The 27281-nt window shown below is 47.9% G+C and overlaps 1 protein-coding gene across 1 annotated transcript; it reads right to left on the bottom strand.

Annotated features, from left to right (window-relative positions):
• Positions 1–648: 648 nt before the first annotated feature.
• Positions 649–27023, bottom strand: LOC115314616 (zinc finger protein 2 homolog). Its single transcript, XM_029973740.2, has 7 exons — positions 26748–27023; positions 15006–15192; positions 13927–14049; positions 13457–13579; positions 12136–12258; positions 8791–8913; positions 649–1882 (listed from the first exon to the last, which is right to left on the bottom strand). Exons 2-7 carry the CDS (start codon positions 15115–15117, stop codon positions 654–656), a joined length of 1833 nt encoding a protein of 610 aa, XP_029829600.2. The 5' UTR covers positions 15118–15192; positions 26748–27023; the 3' UTR covers positions 649–653.
• Positions 27024–27281: the final 258 nt, after the last annotated feature.

Below are 27281 nucleotides of genomic sequence, written 5' to 3'. Positions count from 1 at the left end.
ACCTTCTGAGTTCACAGTTCATAAATATAAATAGATTAAACTCAGCTTGTAAATGAACAAGTGCAACAATTTCCACTAGCTTAGCTAGGTTTTCATCTAAGCATTACGCAATAGTAGTGAAAGATGTAAAAGCTATTCCATATTCGAATAAAAAATTTTCGGCCAAAACCACTATTCGCTTTAAATTGGCTTCGAACTCAAAATTCCCTATTCACACAACACTACTATTTAAGTTAGATGAGACATTTGAAGGATGTTTTATCTATGGGAGTTCATTTTTTTTTTAATAGTAAATTGCCACTACAAAAGAAACACGTCAAGGATTGTGAGGCATTTAAAGTACTTTCCATTCACAAGAGCTGTTTTTCCAAAAATGGCCCATCGCTTCTTCCTTCACAATGCCCGAGGCTTGAGGGCAGACGCAGCAGTTAGATTGATTTTCATTCGTGAGCCTGACACCAGTTGCTGGACCTTGCTTTGTATGGCTGGCCTTTTTCTTTGCAGCTCCCATGAACTCTTATGAGCAGTCAAATAAGTTTTCATTTGAAAGCCTTAGACAGAAAGCACATTAGAAGGGCTTTCCACCAATGTGAACCATTTCATGGTATGTCAAGGAATGCTTCCTTTGAAATGCAAGAGGACAAATGGGACATTTAAATGGCCTTTAATCTGTGTACTTTCTCATGCTTAAACAAATTCGACTTCGATCTAAATGTTTTGGAGCATGTGGCACATTTAAAGGGCCTTTCACCTGTGTGCGTCCTTTCATGGTCTCTCAAGCAACTTATATTTTGAAATGACTTAGGGCAGGTGGTGCATTTAAAGGGCTTTTTACCTGTGTGAATCATTTCATGATTGCTCAAATTAAACTTTGTTCGAAACACCTTAAGGCAGGTGGCACATTTAAAGGGCATTTCATCCACGTGAGTTACTTTATGAGTAGTCAAATTAGACTTTGTTTGAAATGTCTTTGGGCAGATGGCACATTTAAAGCGCCTCTCATGTGTGTGAGTTACCTTATGACCAGTCAAATGAGATTTCTGTCGAAATGCTTTAGGGCATGCGGGGCATTTAAAGGGTCTGTCAGATGAGTGAACTCTTTCATGAACTGCCAAAGAGGCCTTTAAATGAAAGGCTTTAGGGCAGGTGAGGCATTTAAAAGGCAATGTTATCTTATGAGCAGCCATTTGAGACTCCATCTGAAATGCTTGGGGACATCTGGGACATTTAAAAAGGTTTTCATTCATGTGAGACTTTTGATGAGCAACCAAGTGGCATTTTTCTTTAAAAGCTTTAGGGCATTTGGAGCACTGAAAAGGCCTTATATCTATATGAGCGCTCTCACGAGCGTTCACCTCACTGCAGATGTTGCGGCGAAGGTGATTCGCCAAGTTCTGCTTTGACCTAAATGTCCGTGGACACGTGGCACACTTAACGCGACTTTCACGCACGTGTACATCTTGGTGACGTGCGACGCCGTCTTTTGACTGGAATCTTCTGCCGCAAGTGTCACATTTGTAGGGCTTTTCGTGCACATGAATCTTTTCGTGCTCAAGCAGGCAATCCTCCTGCAGAAATACTCGCGAGCAAGCAGAGCATTTAAAGTGTTCTTTGTCTCCAAAAGTGCTTGCATGAGCAATCAAGCCCCGCCTGGTAGTGAATGCCATCTGGCAGTGGTTGCAGGTGAAGGGCCGCTCTCCCGTGTGTGTCCTTTCGTGCACAGTGACGTTGCTTTTGAAGAGACTGGAGAAAGGGCAGAAGCGGCAGTCGTGGCCCTTGGACCCGCCTTGTTCCTCCTGCTGTCCCTGGTCCCACCGTTCTTGGGCAGAAGAGCTGCTGCACTCTTTGTAGTTGGAGCAACGCCATTCCACATCAGTTGGCTCTGAAGAAACCCATTGGATAAATTTTGTAATCTCAAACTGTTACAGGATAAAACAGTTCCAAACAAGTCAGAAGCATTCTGAAGTCTGCACCATTCTGTGCTAGCCCACTTCTAATTGGGGAAGGTATTCACAGCACATCATTTAGTTTATGGGTGTTGAGTCTTAGGAGAAAGCGTGATTTTTGCCTGTTCTGGATGGGCCACGTTAAGCATTCTCTACACTCTGGAGTTCTTGTTGGTAATGTGTAAGGAGGCAAGTGACATCCGTCTCAAGTTTTTTGTTGTTTTCTTCAGTCAGGTTAGTAAACATTGGTTCTATCCATCTGTTAAAAAGGAACTAGGTTTCTGGTTGCTATGCCCTGCTCAAGCCCGTATATTGTACAGAGATGTGTAAATAGTAAAATTTTAGCTTGATGCGAATTCAAATCAAATAGTGCTGTATAGTGTCCAAAAAGTTTGATATAACATTGAATACCAAAATATTGCTTTGCAACACATCAAAATTGAAAAAGCTTCTTAGGATAAAGAACCCGCAAGTGTTTATCTTCCTGCTGATTTGGAATGTCAGGGGTTGATCTAAGAGAGAAGGACAAAAGATAATTCACCTTCCCCTAGAACTGTACAAACTTCCAAAGGGAACATAAAGCTGCTAGAACTCACAGCGCAAAACGTTAAAACCCTCAAATGTGAAACCAATTCGGGATTCGGGATTAAATCCCGAAACGGTTTTACATTTGCAGTTAGCTCAGCATACTGGAAGTTTTTGGTTAAGAAATCCATACATTTCCTTATTTGAAAACATGAAAATCTATCAAAAGAAAAAACTGGTTGTAGGGTCCTCCATTTGTAACCTTCCTTGCTTTGCTTTTATTTTTTACACTGTTATAATGAATACCCAGCTTTATTGTTAACTACCCTTTTTACCAGTACAGTCAAATCTAGTTAATTCAAACTCAAGGGGGAAGGAAAATTTGTTTAATACAACAAAGTTTGATTTACCGGGAGTTTCCTCCCATAGAGAAGCATAGGATGGGACCTGCATGTTAGTTTCAATTATCCACAAGTTTGAATTAAGAGAGTTTGAATTAACAAGATTTGACTGTATTTAGAATTTAGAGTGTAATTAACCTCAAGTGTCACTATCTTTCCTACATGCTAAATGCAAATTTTTATCCCAGCAACACTATAATGCTTGATGAAGTATATTTATTAGTCGAAAACACATCAGGGTTTGGGCCCAAACTTAATTCATGTGTTAGCGCCGTTGCTAAAGACGACGACTAACCCCAAGCATGAGCCATCGCTCGCGTGGCACACCATTCGTTTTTGCTGGGCAGGCGTGCCTGCCACACGTATATTAAACACCCCTTCTAAAACCTTCACCGGTTCCCATGCTCTATGTTGAAGCCCTAACATATCATAAGTGGGATCAATAAAGCTTGATTTAGCGACCATGGCCCAATGTAAGTTAACTTGTGTGGCCATGAATCGTCACAGCAGCGGCGCCAATCAGAGCCTTAACATGGTCGAAGCAGGAAAGACAGCGGAGGAGCGAGCGGAACCAAACATGGCAGAATGCGGCAGCGGGACCTCCCCGACTTCCAGCGACCATCTCGACTGGAACAGGGAGCACGAGCCTTGGCAGTAGTAACGATGCAACCACGAGTCAAGGTGGCGTGGCAGCTCAAGATTCGGAACGCTTTGACACCGTGGGGCAACGAAAGTCGGTGGCAGACCCAGCAAGCGTTTCGCCAACAATCCCGACTGGGTTGTATGGACCGACAGGTGACCTAGCTGGACTTCACACTATTGTACAGGAGGCTGCGCAAGCCGCCATGTGAGGAGCGGTCACAGACATGACTGACCTGCTTCGTTCCACAATCGAGCCCACGCATGACCCAAGACCACCCACAGTCTCTGGTAAGCTGGTAAGAGGTTTCAACCCCACGACGAATCCGGTGCAGACAGTTGAACACTGGACACGAAAATTGACCAACTGTCGGCGATATACTCACGGAACGAGAGACAGACGGTGTTTTAAGCTAACGAAGCCAGAAGGAATTGTCAAAACATGGTACGACGTCCTCGTCAGCATCCAGTGCTCATGGCTTTAATCGAAGCTGGAGCTAAAAAAGGCATTTCCACCTGTCATAAACCTACAACGCCAACACCGGAATATGGAAGCAAGGTGAATACTGCTGAACGAAACCGTCGAGCAGTATTGTCATAAGAAACTCGGCCTGGCGCGCCTTTGTCAACTTCCGGAGGATCAGATCGTGGACTATGTCATTACAGGCATCAACGACAAAGAGGCTCTGATGGAACGCCTCGAAAGTTTAAAAGACCGACTTGCCGTCGCCGAGGAAGCATACCACTGATCCAACATGGCATCCGTTACAGGGACGGTAAAGATTGTTTCGTCCAGCAACCAAAATGCCCACAGATTTCCAAAACGAAAACCGCCATGTAACTCTAAAGTGGGCCATGGTGTTTCAACTGTAACGAACATGGACATATGTCTGCAAACTGCAGTAAAGCAAAGAAGCGGGAACACTGCAGCTATGTCACCGAATAGGACATAAAACAGTTGACTGCAGAGGAAGAGACACAGGAAGTATGACTGTCGAAATCATCATGTTAAAAACAAAGAGCAAGTAAATGCAGAAAATGGGAAGTATTTTCAAGACGCCCTCATAGACGGGAAGCTTGTCCCAACTTGGAAGCCAATGCGTTACGCTATGCAAGAGGGGTGCCGATGATTTGGGAATCAGCTATGACAAGCCGTCCCGAGGATGTAAGATTGGAGGCTATGGTTTCGATCAGGTCCTACCGTGTGTAATCACGGAAGCAAGCCCGCGTTCCAATCTACCACGTTCAAAGTGAAACGCAAGCAACTCCTCTTCTTATTGGACAACCCTTTACAGAACAACAGCATGTCACAACCGTGCAAAGAAGGAACACACTTTGCACTTTCGGGGAACAATGCAGCTTTATTGATGAAGATGAACAGCTTTAAAGCGTTCAAGTCCCCGAACTTCCGCCCCTGTTATGCCCATCGAACTACGTGGGGATCACTCATCTGACGACCAAGGATTCTGCGACAGTACATATCTTTGTTGGCGCATAGTTGCGGATGCAAGAAGGCAAGGAACACGGTTTGCCTGCTTGTGTAATTAACATCGTGGAAGGTGGTGATACGGTTTTGCCATTTTGAATGTATCTAATTCCAACGTCAATATTTAGAAAGGCGATGTAGCAGCCAGAGGCTCCTGGTGTTCAGAAATGTCTGACACCGCCATCAAGCAAAAGGACGACGGATCTCTTGGAACTGACCAAAGCGGAAGATGTACGAACTGGACCTCAGGTCTTTGAGGTTTTGTGAGCTGCAAGCCTTACGGTCGTGTTAGCAAATGCACCTTCATGACCAATAATTAATCAATCAATTAATTTGTGTTTCATTGCGCCCCAAACAACTGCTAAGGCCTTAGGAGGGTCACACTTGCACAAAGTGAAAGACAATCGGACCAAAAATATTGGCACGCGCGTCGACGAGAAGTTTTCGCTGCAGCGCCTGATGAACTTCTTCCCGGACAATCTTGGCGATTGAGGGCGAAGCTGGGCTTGCGGCGGCAGGTAAAAGCTTCTGAATTTCCTCCCACACGACGTCCCGGGCTGTTGCAGCTAGGAGGCGAGAGTGCAGCGATGCCGGGAAGTCGCTGGTAGTGGGAGGTCCGTGATTGGAGGGCACGTTCGATGTTCGTCGCCTCGGTGACAAAATCTTGGACTGTTGTCGGAAGGCTGTGGACCAGGCCGCCAAAGATGTTGTCTCTCACGCCCCGCATGAGGATTCGCAGCTCCTTTTCTTCTGTGGCCCGAGGGTCGGTGCGGGCGCTCAGGCGCAGAACGTCCTCCACGAAGCCGATGACAGTCTCGTTGAAGCCCTGGGTTCTGCTTTGAAGTAGATCCTCGGCTCTCTCTTGGCGGTGGTGGTTGATAAATGTGCCTTTCAGCTCGCTCTTGAAAATGTCCCATGATATCAAAGAGGATTCATGATTTTCATACCAGTGCTTGGCAGTCCCCTCAAGCGAAAAATAGACGTTGTGCAGGCGCTGCTGATCTGTCCAGCCATTGTGGCAGGCAACGCGTTCGTACTGGTCGATCCAGTCTTCGACATCTTCATACTGCTCGCCGTGGAACGGAGCAGCCGTCCGCGGTGCGACGGGCAGGTAAATGATGATAGAAGCAGCCGTGGTCTGCGACTGCTGGTCATCCATTGTCGGCCTCGTTGGCTGCTTGGTCCTGGGTGGCACAAGTCCGTGTTCCGGGTGTAGACCTTGGATGCGGCGACTTGATCAAGTCTCGATCCGGTCTTTGTTGCGTCTTTGGGAGCTTGGGTTCGGACTTGTACTGCGGGAACTTGGAGGGCTGCGCTGCACGGACATGCGTTACCCAGCACCTCCACCAAAATGTCACGAATGACAAGGTGAAGCAAAGAATAACTGGGGAAACTGAAACGTTTAATGGGGCGAAGTTGTGCCCAAAACAAAAAGGAGGAAGATAACAACAAAGCGTAACGGGCGTCGAAGTCAGCGTGACAGCAGAGTCGAACGCTGGGGCGAAACTGACTCCGCTCGCCTTGTAGGGTCCCATATGTACCCTCATAGGTTTCTGGATCATCCGGTGCAGAACTTTCGTTGCGTAGAACATTCGGGACTTGGTCAGAAGAGAATGTTCTTAAACTTACGAGAAGGCCAAGTTGAAAGAATAAATAAAAGGACAGTCTGCTGACTGGAATCGAACCTAACACCTTACGCGCGACAGTCAAGCGTGGTAACCACTCGGCCACACACGTGCTCGCTCGCCGACGCGTGTGGCCAGACTGCGGATTCAAGCCTAACAAAGTATACACACTGGCCGCTACAACCTTCGTCGTCGGGACGTCCACTCCCTGCCCGGAGACAGGGTGTGGGTGTGGACACCGATCCGCCGCCGTGGTCTCAGTGACAAACTCCTGAAGTGCTACTTTGGACCCTACAAAGTGCTTCGTTGACTCGGGGATCTGAACTACGAGGTGATGCTTGACGGAACACAGACTTCATCACGCCGTCTTCCACGACCGGAAATCGTTCACGTCGTGCGCCTCACGCCATACTACGATCGATAGAACTGTGAACTGTTTTGTAATACGCTCAATAGGATTGTGTTGCACAAGTCTACGTAGTTCACCATTATTTTTGTTTGTTTTGCTGTTTTTGTTTCCCAGCACATCGCATCGAGACTATGCACTTTTAAAGGGGGGAGTAATGCCACGCACGTCGGCGAGCAAGCACGTGCGTGGCCGAGTGGTTACCACGCTTGCCTATCGCGCGTAAAGTGTTAGGTTCGATTCCAGTCAGCGGACTGTCCTTTTATTTATTCTTTCAACTTGGCCTTCTCGTAAGTTCGAGAACATTCTTGTCTGATCAAGTTCCGAATGTTCTATGCACCAAAAGTTCTACACCGAATGATCCAGAAACCTACGAGGAAACATGAGGGCCTCCGCAAGGCGAGCAGAGTCAGTTTCGCCCCAGCGTTCAACTCTGCTGCCACGCCGACTTCGACGCCCGCGACGCTCTGTTGTTATCTTCTTCCTTTTTGTTTTGGGCACAACTTCGCCCCATTAAACGTTTCAGTTTCCCCAGTTATTCTTTGCTTCACCTTGTCATTTGCGACAATATTTTCACACTACAAAGTTAGCCTCAGTATTACACTTGTTTTTAAAACATGCGAGGGTAGTGAAAAGGTCCATGTCAGGGTTAAAACACTTGTCATACATGGACTGCATCCGTGTTAATAGAGGAATAGATTCTAAGTTAGAAGGGTAAAAAGAAACTGTACACCAATTTTGTCACTGGGGGACATGAAGTGAGATTCTACTCAATAACAGGGGGGAATCAATAGCAGCGTTGAGCAGTTTATATAAAAAAAAAACATGTTGCGAACTAGTCGTCTATCCAAAAAAGAGCATCCAAGAGACGCACGTAATAATAAAATCTCTCCGTCCAATGCGGCAATCGTAGATAACTCTTACAAATCGTCGTTGTATGCAGTTTAACCTTAGCATTTGACTGACTCCCAAAGGATTCCACAGTCATAATATTTCCAGCACAAACTTTCTACTTGACATTTCCGCATCAGGTGATCGTCGGGCATGCACGCACAACCAACGGAAAAATGGAACATAACGAGAGCACTCTGGATGCTAGGCATCCGAGGCCGCCGCCGTGTGCTTCCCCTAGCAGTCACATTTGTGTCACTGTGAAATGGAACTTCAAAGAAAAGGAAGCGCTCGACCTCGAAGAAAATGTGGAACCCGTTCGCGCTTGGATCGAAAAGCACACTTTTTTTGCATCTCTGATGGGGACTTCAACGAGAGTCCCAGCTGGGTTTCCCAGTTTGCTGATGAAGGGGCACAGATAGAGGTGCCACAAAGAAACCTTAAAGCACAGCCCCACTAGACAGGCTGCGCTTCATTCTGCTTCAAGCTGAGGCGCACCATCGAAGATGACCCACAGTCTCTAGAGCAATGGTTCTCAAATGGGGGTCCGCAGACCTTTTGAGGTCCGCAAAGGCGTTCTAGTGGTCCGCGAAGCCCTGCCTCATTAGTCAAGACCGGCAATAAAAGTTGCATTTTTCTAGATTGAGAAGAAAATTTCCAACTTTCGAGTGCGTTTTCTCGTGTGCATGTCAATGATAGAGGTCTAGCACTTACACCGATTTATTAAATCCTTATCATAATTAACCTATATGTTCCTCTTCCCCTCACCACGAACGGGGTCCCCCATCATCTTTGGCGATCCACAAGGGGTCCGCGAAACATCAATGTTTGAGAACAACTGCTCTAGAGTAAGGCTGCCAGGACAACTTGCCTTCTTTCACGACAGCTGCGGCTGTTTCGACTTCGTTTAGGCGTTGGTGTGAGATGGAAAGGCCAAGAGCATCTTCCCCGTCCCAACCCTCAGAGGTGAGAGCGGCACTTGCTTGGTCCACCTCTGTCCGAAGAAATGCACATAATATATATATATGAAACAGGCAAGGCACCAAACACCAGAAACGCAGAAACTGAGCCGTTACAAACCCAACTTGCTATAGTCCGTCGCAACTCAAGAAGGTAGGGCAAGGGAAAGGAAGGCCGGAGAGGAGAAAGCAGACAAAACGCTAAAGAGGGGAGGAGGTTTCTCCCACTCTTCTCCAGCGTTCCGTCTGCTTCCTCTCCCCCACGCTTCCTCCCCCCGCAATACCTTCTTGGGTTGCAAAGGACTATAGGTTCTAATTCTATTCCTTTCAGTCTTTCTGCCTTCTCAAAGCAAGGAGATGCAACTTTTGCTTTTTCTCTGTCACAGGGGTAACAAGAGGCGTCCTTCGAACATCGAACCATTCATTTTTAAAGAAAAGGGCTCCGCCAAGAATCGCCGACCAGCAACTGATGCAGCAGGGGACCTTGCCTCGCTCCATGTGCATGAGCTTAGTTCTCAAGCACATTGCAAGCAACACTTGCAACGTTTTTTGTTCGCACAGTCTTCTTTTAAATCCTTGTTCTATAATGCAACCTTCTTGTATGCTGTATTTAGACTATACTTTATTTCACCTTATGATGTACAGCAGGGAAGGCTACAAGCGCGAGCTCGATGCTCTGGGATAGATCTCGGCGGCACAAGCTCTCGTGCATTAAGGGCAGCCGCAAACGCTATGAGCTCGTGCTTCTAGCCTTCGCTACGGTACAACTTAAGGTGAAACGGAGTATAGTGTATCTTATTCTGCACCACTTTTAATGCATTAGCTATTTTGTTTACATATGAATGGCCTCGTTATAATAATTAACTAAAAGACGAGTTGATTTGACTAAGCTACAAGTTAGAATCTTTTCCCTCCTTCAAGACTCAAGAAAAGGGCTCCATTTCCTACTTATATTGTATTATTCAGAATGTTTTAATCGAGATGAACACTTTTACAGAGTAAAACAATTGGTACAATAGCAAAAATAAAAATTGAAGATAGTTGTCTGGCTGGCATTCAAAATATTTGTTCTTCCGTTTGCATGCTCCCGCAACAGTTGTACCAAATACTAATTGATGTTTTTTCTACTAGATATCTGTGTACGAGGACAATATGCCATTAAAATTGCATTTAAGCGATTCAGATATCATAAAACACAAGCCTGCAAACTCCAAAAACATGTGGAATATTGTTTTCAAAAATATGCAATTCAAGTAACAATATTATTTTAATGACTTCACTATAGGTACTTATTCATTGTTTCTAGAAATTGTTAGACTTCCAATATTGTCACCTAATCTAATTACCACTAAACATGACAACCACTGAAGACGCACATCTTCATAATCTACCATTTTTGGTGTCTCGAGATTTTATTTATCAGAGATAATACAGTTGAACCTCTTTATAACGAACACTGATATAGCAAATCATTGGATATAGTGAACTAATCACGAAGTGTGGTTGGTCATGCTTTATTTGGATGAGAGTTCTAGTTATATAACGAAACCGAAATCGTGAAATCTGACGCGCTATCGGTTATAGCGAAGCAATTCCTGCTTTTTTGTGCCACAAAATACTATGAAGGTTATTGAAAAGTTGAAAAAATACAAAAAGTAATTTCTAAACGAAAAATTCCAAAAGCTTAGACCGTCTGATGTGCAAAAATGCGCGTTTCGGGAGGTAGTGCTACCTTTGAACCAGGCGAATAACGGCAGTTGCGCCGCTGCTGGCTTCTATGCGAGGCATCAAGAACCAGTACAGACTAAAACCTACCGCCAACCACAACACTCGTAGTGGAGCTGCAAATGGTGACGAAGCAAAAAGCTATCTCTCTGAAGACAAAAGTGAAGGTGCTTAGGGCTGTGGACAGCGGTCGGAATAAAAAAGACATCACTGCGGACTTCGAGCTTGTAACAAGCACGATATCTACCATCCTAAGTACAAGGAAGAAAATCGAAGTCTGCTATGCAAACAACACCGTCAAGACTGACCGAAAGTGTCTTAGGCCTTGCATCGACCCGGACGTGGAAGAGGCTCTGTTCTCATGGTTTAAAGACGTAACGGTGCGAAATTTGCCAGTGTCTGGTCAACTTCTTCAGACGAAAGCAATCAGTCTGGCGTGTCTGCTAGAGCATGATGATTTCAGCGTGAGCAGCGGTTGGCTCCAGCACAGTGGCTCAAGGTGAAGAGGCACCAGCCCAGAATCACGTCTTCAAATAAATGGAATAATACATTCAGCTAACGTCGTTTCTCGTGTTGCAAATTCATATCCTCATGCTCCGATCTATTTTTTAATGCTGCTTAGTGACAGGTAAGGATCTCGTGGTCCGCGATGGCGCATTTTTATATCTTAGTGCTGTGCACGTTCTTGCATGGGCTCGATTGCGGGAACGTTCGCATCAATTTTTGTGTGTACTTTTATCACGAATATCGCACACAGCGAACAAATTTCTGCTCCCAATGCTAGTTCGTTATAACGAGGTTCGACTGTATTTAAAGATTCTTTTATACCAGACCAGATCGGCCAAGCGGACCGTGAGCCCTATTTTGCAGGTTTCAAGTTCGGCTCCCTGGCAAGCATACACCCACACCCTTTCTGCAAAATCCAAAATAAAGAAATATAAAACTTTAAAAAGCGTAGGTTTTGGCAGCTTTATATGCCACCAAGCAAACTCCTGTGAACCACCCTTTTCGAACAATAATCTGTAATATCAAAACAATGAGAGCCTCTGATGGACCGGGGGATCCTTATTTCCAAACATTTCCCAATTTCTACTGCTACATCTGTTTGTGCAATTACAATCATCAAAAAAGGGCATCACAGCTGAAAAAGAAAAAAACCTACAGCATAGGTTAACATCAAATTCATTATTGCACATAAACATTAGGCTAATAAAGAAAGCTTGAAGAGATATGAAGAACAGTATATGATTCAATCGTAATATTCATCATAAAACAGTTTGTTTTAGTTGCGACTAAAATGTTGTTACAATGCAGCCCACTTACGATACCACATATAATGATATACCGCTTGTAACGATCAGTTTCTAGAGTATCTAGAGTAGAAATGATTAGTTTCTAGTCTAGATACAACGATAATCGGTTATAACGATTGAAATTTCTAGATTTCTTATTATCGTTATAAGTGGGTCGCACTGTAGTTGCGTCTTCACTCTTCAGAAAAAAACATGGCGAGTGGGGTCTTCACAGCTTACCTTCCCCGACTGCAGTGGCGCTATCCCTGTGTCGCTCCAGCTGCGGCTGACATTCGAACATACTGCAGCCATCGTCGGGGAGCACGCTTTCACCTGCTGATGTAGCTGGTACACCCTCTGGTTCTGTTGGGGAGGACAGCCCATGAGTGTTGCTGTGAGTCAGGTCCGAAATAAATAGGGTTCAGCGTTTTCGGTTGTTATTTTTTCAAATTTGGCATACTTTTTTCGGTGTTTATTTTAAAATTCAATTTTCAGTTTTGTTTGGTGTCTAATTATTCCCAAAAAAGTTTACAGTTTTTTTTCGGTGAATATGGAAGAACACCGGATCAGATGATTCTTGTAGCTGTGATACTTGTGATCCCTCAAAGAATAACGGCACATATACAACGTGGTCTTCGCTACAACTTCCGTCAGGACACACCTCAAAATTGCGGAATTTGGGGGCATAATCTTCAGCGCACTTCTTTTTCCTTCCCATTCTGACGACGTGATCGTATGAGCTGATGCCCATACAGACACCCGCAACTGCCGTCGCCAAATTCGGCGTACATGACCGCCTCTCCGAAATTGGGAAGTTGGCGGTGAAAGAAAAATAAAGGCAATGTTGTAGTCAAAAGCAGAGTAGTCGCCTGCCCAAACAAAAAATTGCACCGCAACTCAGCAATTGTAACGTGTGTTGGTGGCACAAACACTCGCTGACTGTTGTTATAAAACCACGGCTACAGATAAGTGCCTGTGAAGTAATTCAGGAACTATGGTCAGAATGGCCCCACAATGACGAAATGCAGTCATGCACATTTTTTATTCCTTTATAACAATATGAATTATAAAACAGCAACAGACGATTTTGGAAAAAAAATAAATCTACATTCATGTTGCTTTACTTGCCAGTTTAGAGAGCCATTTTTTCGGGAAGTGACTTGTTATATTGAGCAGGAGTAAGATATGGACCAAGCGAACACCGAGTGCATATATGCACAAAACTCAAACTGGAGTCACTGGCAAGGCGGGAACGGCAGGGAGAAGGTTCAGTTGTACCGACTCCGGCGCCAGCTTTCCACAATGCTTCGACGACTCGTGCACCACGAGCGCGCGCTTGCAGCCAAATCACAGTAGAAGGCATGGAGCCCGTGCCAAAGGAAGGACGGCCATTCGAAAGACACGCCCCACAGTCCTCGCTCTCTCCACGACTCTGGCTAAGGAAATATACTTTTTTTCCGCCAAAATTCGCCCTTGCTGAAATTCCCCACTGCAACGAAATATGTCCAGTTCTGTCTTTGCAGTTGAGAAAAATTCGACCAGTGGGCTTCTTATAGCTCACCTTCCTTGACCAAAATGACGCCGTCCCCGTGTCCTGCCAGTTGCGGTGGAAATTCGGACAAGTCGCCGCAGTCGTAAGAGTGCAAGTTTCCGTCCCCCAAAGTAGACGACACATCCTCTGGCTCTGTTACGGAAGACGGCACACAAATGTTTCTGTGAGTCGAGTCAGGGGCGGAGCCATAGTTGCCAGTCAAGACGAAACGTAGAGCTAGAGCTACAGCTCCGTAACAATAACGTGCACCTACAAAAAAAGCGAAATAAGTTACTTGCGTAACAAGATGACTAAGTGTGTGCATTTTTACACAGTTTATTCTTGGAAAGGAGCGACAGCAATCGTGAAACAATCTGAATGGTGGATAGCAGCATCGCAATGCACCATGGTCCACTCTCTGCTTCAATGTCCAACAAACTACCATTGGCCATCGGCACAACCTGCAAAAAAGCTAGAGTAGCGATGCAAGAGAAACTTGCCTTTCTTCACAAGCACAAATGTGTTTTGTTCAACATGAAGGTGCCCATGGGATGTAAAGAGGTCATCTGCATCCCCACAATGCCAGGCCGGGGAAATAGGAATGGCACACTTTTCATGTTGCTCTGCCAGAGGGAAAGCAAAAGAAACCTGCAGCTGAGCTCAATGCTTGGAACAGGCAAGGAGTAGACAGTTCATTTAATAAAAAAACTCTTCTTCTAGAGCTTTTTTTTTCTGTGATCCAATTGAAATGGTGTTTCTTTACACATATACTATATATGCCTTTATGTTCTAACTAGAAATATGCACTCAGTTTTGATATGGCTTAGTTAGTTTGGATACTAGTAAACATGTCATCTACAATGATTATGGGAAGGATTAAGACTAATTTAAATATTGAAACTAGAACAAACATATCTCAGTAAACTAGAAGGTCTACAGAATCCAATAATATGTAAGTGAAAAGTCCAGGGTTATTTAGAGGTTTTGAATGACACTGAAATATTTTAGTTTTGAAACTATTGTCAGTGGAAATGTTCTAGGCTATAAAAAATACTACTTGTATTTAACATATTTATATCCTTTACTAGATACCTGTTTTACTACTACCAGAAAAATTAGGAATGAAAAAATTGGCAGATGTCTTCCATAAAACAGTGAAGAGTGTAAAAACCTCATTGAAAGAAAACAAAGAAAAAAACAATCAGAGACCCACATATATTTGTGATAGAAATAGTTTGAAATCAACAGGACTTATTTGACGAAAATGCTCGAGGACAAGGTGAAAAATGTATGCAGATCTTCGAAAACCCAATTCCAGAAATGTGGTTTTCTAAAACAATTTTTTTACCTCAAAAACAGTGTACCCCTAACACTATCCTAAACAGAGAGGTTATAATCTGCTCTCTGTCTTATCCCATTAGTATTGTTTTTTGAAAGCATAGCAAGTTGTCTGTTTCCCCCTTTCCATCGTCCCAAAGCCAAAAAAAAATCCCCTGATCCGTGCTGCTGCAATCGAAAGGTCTTCCAAATAAATTGTTCCGATCGCTTTGGTTACGACGGAAATGTAAGGTCGGCTTACCTTCTTTAACAGCGAAAGTGCCGTTGCACCGTCCCTCCAGGGGCAGACTGGAAGCAGGCATTCCACCACAGCCCTCAAAGTGTCCACTTTCGTCCCTCGGTGTGGCGGACATCCCTTCTGGCGGTGTTCACCGAGGCAGCATAAAAGTGATAACCAACAAATTGGGAAGAACTGCGTGCCTCTTTGCCTGCAGAGAAAAAAAAAATTATATAATTGACTTAGAAACATACACACACAGAAAAGACAGAAGGGGTGGTGCAACCATTTTCTATTGATGGAGGGGTGCAGCCATTTTCAGACTTTGGCCGATTAACTGTGGGAATTAATCTGTCACATATGAAACGAAAAACAGAAAACCATTTTTTCTAGTGTGCACTAGATTTTACTTAAAAGATGAAAGCCGTTTATAACTCCCTGTAACGGCGAATTAGAGCGCAGCTCTTGAGGATGAGGAGGGAAGGGTACTGAGGGTCACGTTTCGGGGGGGTCACGTGACTTGGGGGAGGGGCCAGGTGACCCCCAGAGAAATTTTTCCGCTAGATTTAGCGGGGAAATTTTTTCGCTAGATTTAGTGGGGAAATTTTTCGCTAATTTAGCGGGGAAATCTTTCCGCTAGATTTAGCGGGGAAATTTTTCTGCTAGATTTAGCGGGGAAATTTACCCATAATGCACCGCGCGGTTACACCAACGGCGACGCCACTCAAGCCGGAAACGGGCGCCTAAGAGCTGCACTCTAAAAATAAAACAACTCAAAGGTCAGAGTAGCCCTCAACTCTCCAGCCGTCTTTCGAACATTGCCACTGGGGGACCACCTGGTTCTCTCTTCAGGGCCTCCAACGACTCTGTCCGGGATTGTCAACTTTTCGAGGATTAGCATGGCCGAATGTTGCGGCGATTGGGCGATCGAGACAAAAAACGATTTGCCAAGGGGCTGATGGCAAGTGTAGCAGCAGAGGTAGACCGGTTTTGGTGACTTCCACGCATACTCCACTGACACCACATATCGCTGCAGGTTGGCAAATAATCTGTTCTTTTCCTTTGCGCTCATGCGGCGGAATGGCAGTTTTTCGGCAGAAGGTGACGCATTTTCTCTTACTTGTGCTTAAATAAACGATGTAGAAAATATGAGCTGCAAATTCTTTCGACATTAAAATCGCTGCACCACAGCTTTAAGCGAAGGGGCAGAAAAATGGTTTGCATGATTTGGCTGGGTCACAGGCCATAGAGACCGCGAGTCAGCCGACAAGACTGCGGGATGATGCTCTCTCTGAGGCTCGGTACAACACAGCACAAGGAGTTCCCGATGGCTGCATTGAGGGAGTTCCCGATGGCTGCAGAAGACCCAGGTACGCGTCTCGGGCACACTTCATACGGGGCAATTTTGCCAGCAATTTCCGAGTTGCCGACGAGATCCTCGCGCTGCAACACGAATTGCTGGGATGGGTGATAGGGTCCAATTGAAAGGAATGTGCAAGTCAAACAACTCACAGACACTTCAAGCGACAGCAGTGAATCACAGGCGCAATATTTGCACACAAACTCCCCCCGCCCCGTGGTGGTGATAATGATCATTGCCCAACTCCAAGCCGTCGTCCCTAATGGGCCTTACTATGGGCTCCCGGAGCATTCGGGAGGCGCATCATGTATTAAGAGTCGTACATATCGCCGTTCATGCTTCACCGGGGCCCGACAGAACATCAAACTGCTCTTCCAGAGCGGGCAATCTTAAAATGCCTGCAAGTTTGACATAACTGGGGTTGCAAAGATGACCACAGCATTTAAGTGTAAAGGCTGGTACACACATGTGTGACCGCTTACTACCAAGTGCATTACAACCTTTTTTTTATATTTTCTATAACGAGTGAACACACTGGCACGATCTGTACAGATGTCCCTGGAACTCCATTTCACTAGAGGGAAGGTTTTGCAGTATTTGTGAAATCAAATGCACATAATATCTATGAGAATTGGTTGCTTATAACATTGTCAGCAATTTTCCAGAATGAGGAGCGAAAAAATTCAAAATATGGGGAAGTTACGAATGTTCTACGGCTACCCAATAGGTGGTCGCTGTCATTAGCTGTGTTCGATTAACTTACACCTCCTGCACCGATGCAGAAAAGCGTAGAGCGGTGTGCTCCCGGTCGTATCTAAATTACACATACCAGAAGTAGACTGGCCTACACTTTTCTGCACTGGTGCAGGAGATGTAAGTAAATTGAACACATCTATTGTAGAGCAGCAGTGTAACCAAGGCTACAAGCACCTTTCCCATAGGCTGTACACGTTTCGAAGCTGGCACACTCCTGCAGCCCAAATGTCCACATTCACGTCAACCATTCTCGCGTGACTGTCACCATATTTAGTTTTAATGTTGTCGAGACGAACAGGATATCAATGAAAATTCAGTGTGTGTGTGTGCAGGTGAGCTGGTGGACGGTGATCGTGTTGAAAATTAGCCGAGACTGTGATAAAAGATGGGCAACTTGCTAGAAGATAAAGGACACGGGGAGAAAAGGGTCGTCTCAAACCCAACCAATGTGTTTTTACAGCGGAGCTGTTAAAGGGACAATGAAGACAATTTCGGACATTTTTTTGGCGATTGAACTGGGTTCCAGGCACGTCTCAGGCCACGTTGCCCAAATTTCAGCCGAAACCGGCACTCCTGTGCCGCGCAAATTAATTAAACAGTCGCGGTAATAATCGTACCGGGATCGACTGCGGCGACGCTCCAAGAGTTGCGGGAGAAGCCAGGAGAAGCGGAACTCACATGACCAATGCGGGGCCAAGAAGCGCAACGTCACAAGAGATGCGTCAGCAATTGGTCGGAACGAGAGACGTGCCCTTGGTCACGTTTTGGTTCGCGATTTTTAGAAATACTGTTCCAATTTCCGCTTGGATAACCATAAAAAGTATAAATCGAATCGGAAATGATTACTAAACCGTTAATAAAGCAGCATAATTGTTTTTTTCTTTGCTACGCTGGATGCGGAACGGCCAACGAGCAACTATGGGCACTTCGGCATGCGGGCAGCTCGTTACCGGCTGGGCGGTCTCCGTTGGGTGATGGCGGAGGCCGCCACACACATACACCCATTCCGTTTGTGTTGGGTCACTGAACAGAAGCTCGAACTTGCTCGCGAGAGCAGCATTACCGTCCATGTTGACAGATTCGACAAAATGATCGCGCCACCGCGCTGCTATAACCCACCATGGTAACCAGAGTCTCAATTTCCCAAATACTACCGATACCAACTATTCACACTTGATGTCGCTCCCTACGTCACCTCCATTTTCGGAGGTCCAGAAACGAGAATGGAGGTTGTTCAGTTTAGGTTTCTTTACTTCTTTCGTAGGCACAGAAATACGCGTCACAAATGTCTACAAAAAATTGGACAGCATGCTATGTTCCCAAGAAGCATAAAAACACCATGTAAAAAAAATTAAATAAAATCGTCTTCATTGTCTCTTTAAAGCTAGGTTCCCCAGGACTGTGTCCGTGTATGTCGACACAAACCTACCTGGACAGCTACCGCCATCTATGAGCGACGGCGGCAAGCACACAATCAGTATGGTTTCCGCCATCGCTCGTAGATGGCGGCAACCTTTCCAGCTATAATAGAAGAATGGATAGTTGGGCGCGTTGATGGGAATTCATCTTAAAAACAGCGCGAAAAACAGACGACGACGAAGAGGCACACAGTGTATCGAGTACAGCTCCGCTGGTCTTCCTTCTTCACGAGAGTGGAAAGGCTGAACGATTTTTTTTCTCAAATCCTTATATAGCCACCAACTTAGCTCCGACGTCCGACGGTAATTTTTAACATGATAATATTGACTTTTTTATTTGCCAATCTTGAGAGTCTAGATTGAAAGCATAAATTCCGAAAGAAATTGTAAAATGTGAAGATATGGTTATGCTGGCTACTACATAAAAGGCCATTCAGTATAAAAAGAAATCCAAGAGCTACTGAAACCTCAGCCTTTTACACATGTCATACCATCCCTTGGCAATTCTGTATATTCCGTTCTATGGAATGTTTTGTTGTTTCTTCATTGTTATTACTATTTTTGTTCTGCAATCTACAACCGGTATGAAGCATATACAAAGAAATTTAAAAAAAATTGCCCTGCAAGATAAGTGCAGAGTAACTGCATGCGCATGTGCCACCCAACAATATGTCTGTTGAGTGAACGTATTTCAACTGAGTGAACACCTGGTTCAGATTGGTAGGTGAACTTATCTCCGCATCTGTCGGAAGTCTGGCTAGCTTTTCTCTGCACCAGACGAATCTGGTGAGGTTATCTGCCATGAGATTATCTGCGATTAGGTTATCTCCAGTGAAGTTATCTGCGATGAGGTAATCTCCAATGAGCTTATACCTGAGGGCTATTTTGCAGTGAGCTTATTTCCGCCGCACGAAATGACAGGCACCACATTTGAAGACGAGGCACTTTTCTCATTGCATTCCGGCAAGACGCCACTACGCAAAAACTATTCTTACAGAACTCCCACAAGCACCAAAGTATAAAAATAACTCCTAGTTTCACCCAAAAAGACTTTTTAAAGTTGTAAAATGCTGCTAAACAACGCTGAAAGGTTCGGCCAGACGACACCTTACATCTTCATGGCAGAGAAAAAGACCTCGAAGATGGCGACCGTGGTGGCCAACGCCAGCGCACTTAGCGAGTGCTGTCAAGTAAATGTCACCTATAGACAAAGGCCGAGTTTACATGGATGGGACTGTAGCTAATCGAATAGAGATTTGTTGCCTATAGCCGCGTTTACGTGAATGCAACTTCAGCGCATCAGCTCCAATCGTCATTCGAATGACGCTGACGCAGCAAATGTCATGTCAAAGCTCAAAGTTAAAGCTGCGTTTCTGGCACCAAGCGCACTACGTGACCACATTTTCCGGTGCGACGTGAAGGCCTTTCGATGCTTTTCGCGAGCTTAAAGATTGTGCCAGCTGTCTTCATAGCTGTGAAAGAGGTTATGAGACGGAAGAAACATCAAAGCCCAAGCGTTTTGGGCTCCGTGTCGGGCCGCTGGGCCACTCTGGATCAGAGGCGATTTGTGTGAGCACGGCCTGGCGAGCGAGATTGTTTCCAACCGCTCTGAGGATGCTACCGCACTTTGCCTCGCCAAACTTTGTCAACCGCGACTGGACCCCAAGACTGAAAGGCTCTGTCGCAGCCAGGAACGGCACCAAGGTAGGAGCTGCTCCTTCTGCGCTACCATACAGTGCTCGGAGCTCTCGGAACTCCTTCGGCCCCGCAAGCCATACTTCTCAAATTTTGGACGAAGGATACCCTCATCGGGCAGCTCAGCTATATTCCGCTCACTTATGATGGCAATGAAAGCTCGCGTTTCTTCTCGGGAGAAAACTGTGTGCGACCACATGGGACCGCTCTCCGCCGACGCCGACAAGGTTGGCCGTCACCATGTTCTCAGATGTTCCCTCCCACTCGCTCCCACAGCCCTCCCCGTTTCAAAATGCGATGCGACCTCCGTTTACATGGGTTGAATGAATGCGCATTCGCCGTCTCGATTCACCTGCCTAGCGACTTGAATACGCATTATGCCGTTTACATGACCGCGTTGAATGCGACAACTGGGGGGCTACGTTGCACGTTTTGGACTCCCAGGCAACTAGGGAGAAGGAAGTGACGTCAATGACACAGCAAACGCAGATTGGATGTTGAAAGAAGAGAACAAAATCAACATCCAATCTGCATTTGCTGCGTTGTTGACGTCACTTCCTCCTCCCTAGTCGCCTGGGAGTCCAAAACGTGCAACACAGCCCCCCAGATTCGATGCGACTAAGTCGAATTCATGTAAACGCGGCTTATGATTAAGGAGAAAAGGAAGGGAAAGGAGGATCGGGGGCGCGTGACTGGTCAGCTCTCGATTCGATGCGCCACGGTCGCATCCATGTAAATGTAGCCAAAGAGTTCGCCAAGATGAGACACTATGCGCCAAACACAGCAAGCAGCAAGGGTGAGCGCGCGCACGAACGCGCGCAAGGGAGAGAAATTGCGGTGCCGTGGCTTTCCTCAGTAATTAAAGACTATTATCATCATTATTAGATACAGATGGGCTTAGGGTGACCACCCTCCTGCCGGTGGAATGCGGGACACCCCCACTGGGGGGAAGGGGGGGGGGGGGGGGCGAGTAAGAGGAGGACGGTATTTTCACGACTGAAGGGGAATTCGCCAACGCGCACACCCCGAAATCCTGCGCTGCCCGAAAGCGTATTATACACCTGAAAATTTAACGCGGCAATTAAACTAAGATAAGTTTCACTCACAGTGATATACTTTTGTTTATTTGCAATGGTAATTTTTTTATTAAAAGTATCTAAGTTGAAAACATAAAGATCGACTGCACCAGACTCCAACGCATCAAAAGGAAATAAAAAACAGTAAATATTTTTCGGCTTATTCCCTGTCGATAGTGTTGAGTCCTTGATACGTAAGAACGCAACTTTATTAGAGTATATATCCAACCCGTGTGGCTGGTCGGGATTACATTGTGGAGGGTCGCTCCAACGCTCGGCGGGGACGCGCGCGGTCTCGCGGGGGCGCAGAGTCCGCAGGCGCGCGAGGCACGCGAAAACGAAACCTGACACGCGCCCGGTTCGGTGCTCTCCGGACGCGTGGTTCCATCTGGTACAACGTAGGGGAACCTCAATATACGCGACTCCTCGGTGAGGACCGGGGCGCGAAAACTTGAATACACAACACCCCTCCCCCCTAAACGAATTCTTTCAAATGGGCGGGATGGCGCGTTGTCCGACTTGATCGGCGAAGTGCGATCGGTGAGGTGCTGTTGCCCTCAGATGAATCGGTGGATCGCGCAGCAGCGGGCGAGGGTGACCCAGGTGCAGCGGCCGGTGTCAATCTGGCTTCGGCAGGTGTTTCCTCAGATTCGGTCCTAGACGTTCCCGGCATGCTGCGCCTTGCAGCCGACACGGCGTCGTCACGAGTCTCTTGTGGATCAAGGTCCGCGCCACCAGAATCCGGAGCGCGATCACGCGTATCAGGAATGTCCGGCATGTCCGACGTTCGTCGGCGAATGTGGTCAACGTGCCGTTTCCAAGACGTGCCGTCTTGCAGCTTCACCTGATATGATACTGGTCCACTGCGAGAGTAGACGTCCCAACGCAAAGCTGCGAGCGAACACGCTGTCGCCGGGGCAGAATTCTCTCATTGTTCTGCTGCTCTGTGCGTGCTTTTCCTGGCGCTGCTCGACGTAGCGCTGATGGTCTGGGTGGACGCTGTCCAAAGCCGACCTGAGTTGGCGCGACATCATCAACTCTGCTGGGCTTCTTCCTGTCGATGTGCTTGGCAGGATATGCTGCTCAAACAGGAAGCGTGTGAGGCACACATCGATGTCAGCGCCTCTCAAGCGTCTCAGCGCTTTCTTGGTGTCTTGGACGAATCTTTCCGCTTGACCATTCGAAGATGGATGGTAGGGAGACACCAATGCTTGTCGAATGTTGTTGCGGGCGAGGAACGTGCGGAACTCCTCTGACGCAAAGGCAGGGCCGTTGTCCGAGACAACCACATCAGGCAGTCCGTGGGTGGCGAACATCCTTCTTAGTTCGCGGACGACAGTCGCTGCTGACGTGGACTTCGTAATTCGTACTTCTAACCACTTAGAATACGAGTCCACGACCAAAAAGAAGGTCTTTCCTTGGAAGGGGCCCGCAAAGTCCACGTGCAGTCGGGACCATGGCCCGGAGCTGCATTCCCAGGGATGCACTGGAGCTTGTGGAGGCGAGTCCCTTGTGACTTGGCAAGTCGCGCAGGTGCGGACCTGCTCTTCGATTCCCTTGTCTAGGCCTGGCCACCAGACGTAGCCTCTGGCGAGCCCTTTCATGCGCACCATGCCGGGATGTGCAGAGTGGAGAATTCTCAGGATCTCGGGGCGGAGGCTAGGTGGCACAACTACGCGGCTGCCCCAAAGAATGCAGTCGCGGTATGCGGAGAGTTCGTCGCGGCGCACATAGTACGGTTGGAACTCTTCTGATGGCTTCTCGTCAGGCCATCCATGCTTGATCCATCGGAGGACGCGGGACAGCTTCGGATCCTGTTTCGTTAGTCGAGCAATCCGCTCTGCGTCGACTGGCCTCTCCGGAGCAGCCTCGAGCAGGAGAACGTCCTCCAGGGGTGGAGGCTGGAAGTCCCTTGTCGGCAGAGGCAACCGACTGAAGGAGTCGGCATTGCCCATCTGTCGACCTGGGCGGTAGACCAGCTCGTAGTCGTACTGTCCCAGGAGCAGATTCCATCGGAGCAGGCGTGGCGATAGAACCGCTGGGATGGGTTTGCTGTGGTGCAGGAGCCCAAGCAAGGGTTTGTGATCTGTGTAGATCTTGAAGTGTCTCCCGTACAGGTACTGGTGAAACTTCTTGACTCCTGACACTACGGCCAACGCCTCTCGGTCTGTTTGGGAGTAGTTCCGCTCAGTCGGAGTCATCGTCCTGGATCCGTAGGCGATTGGAGCTTCCAGGCCAGGCTGATTTTCATGACTCAGCACAAAACCGAGCCCGTATGGCGATGCGTCACATGCGAGAACGAGGGGCTTGTGGACGTCGTAGTGTCTCAACACCGCTGACGATTCCAGAAGCTTTTTTGCGTTGATAAACGCCTGGTCTTCATCCGGTCCCCATCTCCATGGCGAGTCTTTGCCGAGGAGACGGTGCAGGGGCTCGAGCGTGTGCGCTGCTCCACGTAGAAAACGGTTGTAAAAGTTCAACAACCCGAGGAAGGACTGAAGCTGTTGCTTGTCCTTGGGTGCTGGAGCTTCCTTCAGAGCCTTGACCTTTTCTTCAGTCGGGTAAATGCCTTGGCTGTCGATGCGATAGCCCAAGAAGACGACTTCAGGCACTCCGAAGGCGCACTTGTCTTTGCTCAAGCGCACTCCATCTTCCTGGATTCTGTTCAAAACCGCTCGGAGGTTGCGGTGGTGCTCTACTTCCGTTCGGCCTCCGACGATGATGTCGTCCAGGTAGACGTGCACCATTGGGAGTCCAGCCAGCAGTTCCTCCATATATCGCTGGAAGATGGCAACGGCTGTGGCGACACCGAATGGAAGGCGGGTGACTCGAAACAGTCCGCGATGCGTGTTGACCGTTAGCAAGTCGGCGGTCTCGTCGTCCACAGTCAGCTGCTGGTATGCTTGATCTAGGTCAAGGCGCGAGAACACCTTGCAACCTGCGAGGTTGGCGAAGAGCTGCTCTGTGGTAGGTAAGAGTATGTCTCCCATTGGAGCACAGGGTTGACGGTGCACTTGTAGTCGCCGCACAGGCGAATCTTGCCATTTTTCTTCACGATTGGGACGACCGGGGTTGACCAACGTGAATTACGCACTGGCTGGTAGACGCCTTGCTCGACGAGAATGTCGATGGCGGCTTCGACGCGAGGACGTAGAGCAACAGGTACCTGGCGCGCTTTGAGGAACCGGGGTGTAGCCGCAGGGGCGACCTCGATGCGAACAGGTAGTCCTTTGCTTTTTCCCAGTCCCTCCTTGAAGACTTCAGGAAATTCGGCTACCACAACGCTGACTGGTTGCTGCCGAAGGGTTCGTTCTTCAGAGAGTTGCTTCACGCCACTGAGGCCGATTCCCAACGCAGGAAACCAGTCTCGACCGAGCAGACTGGTGCCGGTTCCTTTCACCACCAGAAGAGGAAGGCGTGCCTCTCGGGTCTTGTAAGTGACGTCAACCTCCAGTGTACCCATGATGTCGAGCCGCTCGTGGGTGTAGGATTGTAGCTGGAGTGGAGAGGGTTGAAGATTAGTGGTCGTGAGGTCCAGAACTCGGAAAGTCTCTGAGCTGATCACGGTGCAGGCGGAGCCTGAGTCTACCTCCATGGATAAAGCATGTCCGTTGATCGCAACCTCTGCGAATACAGCCGGGGTGACGGAGCTGACTGTCGACAGTGACTGAAGAACCGGAACCTCCTCGACAGGTTGCCCCGTGTGGCAAACGGACGGCGTCACGTGGTATACATCCTGATCTGGGGGATCGGTTGCTTCTGTCAGCTGGTGATTACGGCCTCTGGGCCGCCGTTCGGAGTCAGGTGGTCGCTCAGAAGCCTTGCCCGGTTTCTTTTTTCCTTTTGCCGCTTTTTTACGGCAGGCCTTCTGCAGGTGTCCTTTGTTGCCGCAGAAGTGGCATACGACACTCGCGTAGGAACAGTTTGCGGTGTCGTGTGAGCCCGTGCATCTCCAGCACTGGACATGAGAAGATCGATCGTTGGTGGTAGCACTACCACTGGGGGGCTTCCGCGGCGCCTGTGCCACTTGGTTTTGCTCTTGGCGAGCTTCTGACCTGGTGCGACGAAGTTCTTCTGTCTTAACGGCTGCTTCCTCAGCAGCCCGAGCCATCTGAACAGCCTTGGTCAGTGTGAGCTCTGGTTCAGCCAACAGTCGGCGCTGAAGGGTCTCGTCGCGCAAGCCGCATACCAGTCGGTCGCACAGTAGACGATCAAGCCAGTCCTCAAACTCGCAATGACGAGCGAGATGCCGAAGTGCAGCGAGGTAGGCCGGCACTGTCTCTCCTTGGAGCTGATCCCGTTTGTTGAATCGAAAGCGTTCCAAGGTGACAGAGGGCTTGCTGACGAAGTGGGTATCCAGTTTAGCCACGATGTCAGCGTATGGTGTCTGCATTGGCGTCTTGGGGGCACACAGGGAGCGAAGGAGTGTGTAGGTGTCCACTCCGCAGGCACTACAGAGGATGGCTTTCCGCTTGTCATCGGTTGCGATGTTCTGAGCTTGAAAGTAAAATTCAAGCCGTTCCCGGTACACGGGCCAAGCGGCTGGCTGATCCGGCGAAAATTCAGCCAGGGCGAGGTATGGGGCCGAAGGAGCCATCACAACAGTCGGAGTATCTTCGTCCGGGGAAGACATGTCGGGTCCAAGGAGGGTGAACACAATGGAGGGTGGCCACACCCAAGAGTTCTGGTTTCAGAGCGCAGCGCAGGGCTTCACGCGCAAAACGGGACGTAGTACGCTCTGACGCCGTACATACGTGGAAGGCGAGTCCGGGGATCACTTGCCTCGTCGCCAGTTGTTGAGTCCTTGATACGTAAGAACGCAACTTTATTAGAGTATATATCCAACCCGTGTGGCTGGTCGGGATTACATTGTGGAGGGTCGCTCCAACGCTCGGCGGGGACGCGCGCGGTCTCGCGGGGGCGCAGAGTCCGCAGGCGCGCGAGGCACGCGAAAACGAAACCTGACACGCGCCCGGTTCGGTGCTCTCCGGACGCGTGGTTCCATCTGGTACAACGTAGGGGAACCTCAATATACGCGACTCCTCGGTGAGGACCGGGGCGCGAAAACTTGAATACACAACAGATAGAACCTTATGTTGTTTTTGACCGTTGAGTTGCAGGTTTTTTTGCCTTCTGTAACCGTATTCAATGGGAGAGGCACAACGGCGCATGTGCGTCTGTCTCCTGCAAGAACGACGATTGCTTCCCGCAGTGCTTGGCAAGAAAATGACATACCATCGAGATTCACACGTTTATCAACGACCTCCGCGGTTCCCCGTCGCCCGTTGTTCGGAAGCGCCATAATTTGCGCAGTGAATGTTACGACAATGTGAAATGCGGGACATTTTGAAGATTTTGGAATTTCTTGCGGGACGTGGGACATGAGCCCTCAATGCGGGACAGTCCCGCGAGTCGCGGGACGGGTGGTCACCCTAGATGGGCTCATTTTCTGCGCTCTCACCTGCGGCTGTTGCCCGCTAAAGCAGAGGACGGTGTGGATCCGCGGCAGCAACGCGCTACTCGACGATCTGTTTCCGCCCATTCACGCGGGCACCTTTGTGCAATGGGGGTACAGGGAAACTGGGGAAACCACGGGCCCGGAACACGCAGCTAACGACGAGCCAGAGCCTCGAACAACACCAGCCAAAGACCACCGCAAGCTTCACAACAAACCAACGCTGCAATAAACTTCAACACCTCCCCCACCACTGTGTTCCCCACCTTCTCTTCCGATGGATTGGATTGCCTTGTTTTAGGAACTTCGACCCACCCGTCACACCCGCGTATATCTGCTCTGCGTCTTTTCTTGTTCCACAACACACATACACACACAAACAAAATTGTGCTTTTGTTTTTTTTATGGAAATTCGCGTTGCAGGCACAGCAGTGTTTTTGCCAGTCACATACAAAATCACATTCTTAAGGCCGTTAAAAGCGGTAAAAGAGGTAAAAGTAGACAACGCTGTTCTGGTGGTTCTGGTTTCGTTATGACGCA

This window comes from Ixodes scapularis, unplaced genomic scaffold, assembly GCF_016920785.2.
Source record: "Ixodes scapularis isolate PalLabHiFi unplaced genomic scaffold, ASM1692078v2 PGA_scaffold10__122_contigs__length_95168666, whole genome shotgun sequence".
Taxonomy (NCBI): Eukaryota; Metazoa; Arthropoda; class Arachnida; order Ixodida; family Ixodidae; genus Ixodes; species Ixodes scapularis.
The sequence above is the reverse complement of the archived record's forward strand: the minus strand, read 5'-3'. Positions and strand labels throughout refer to the sequence as shown.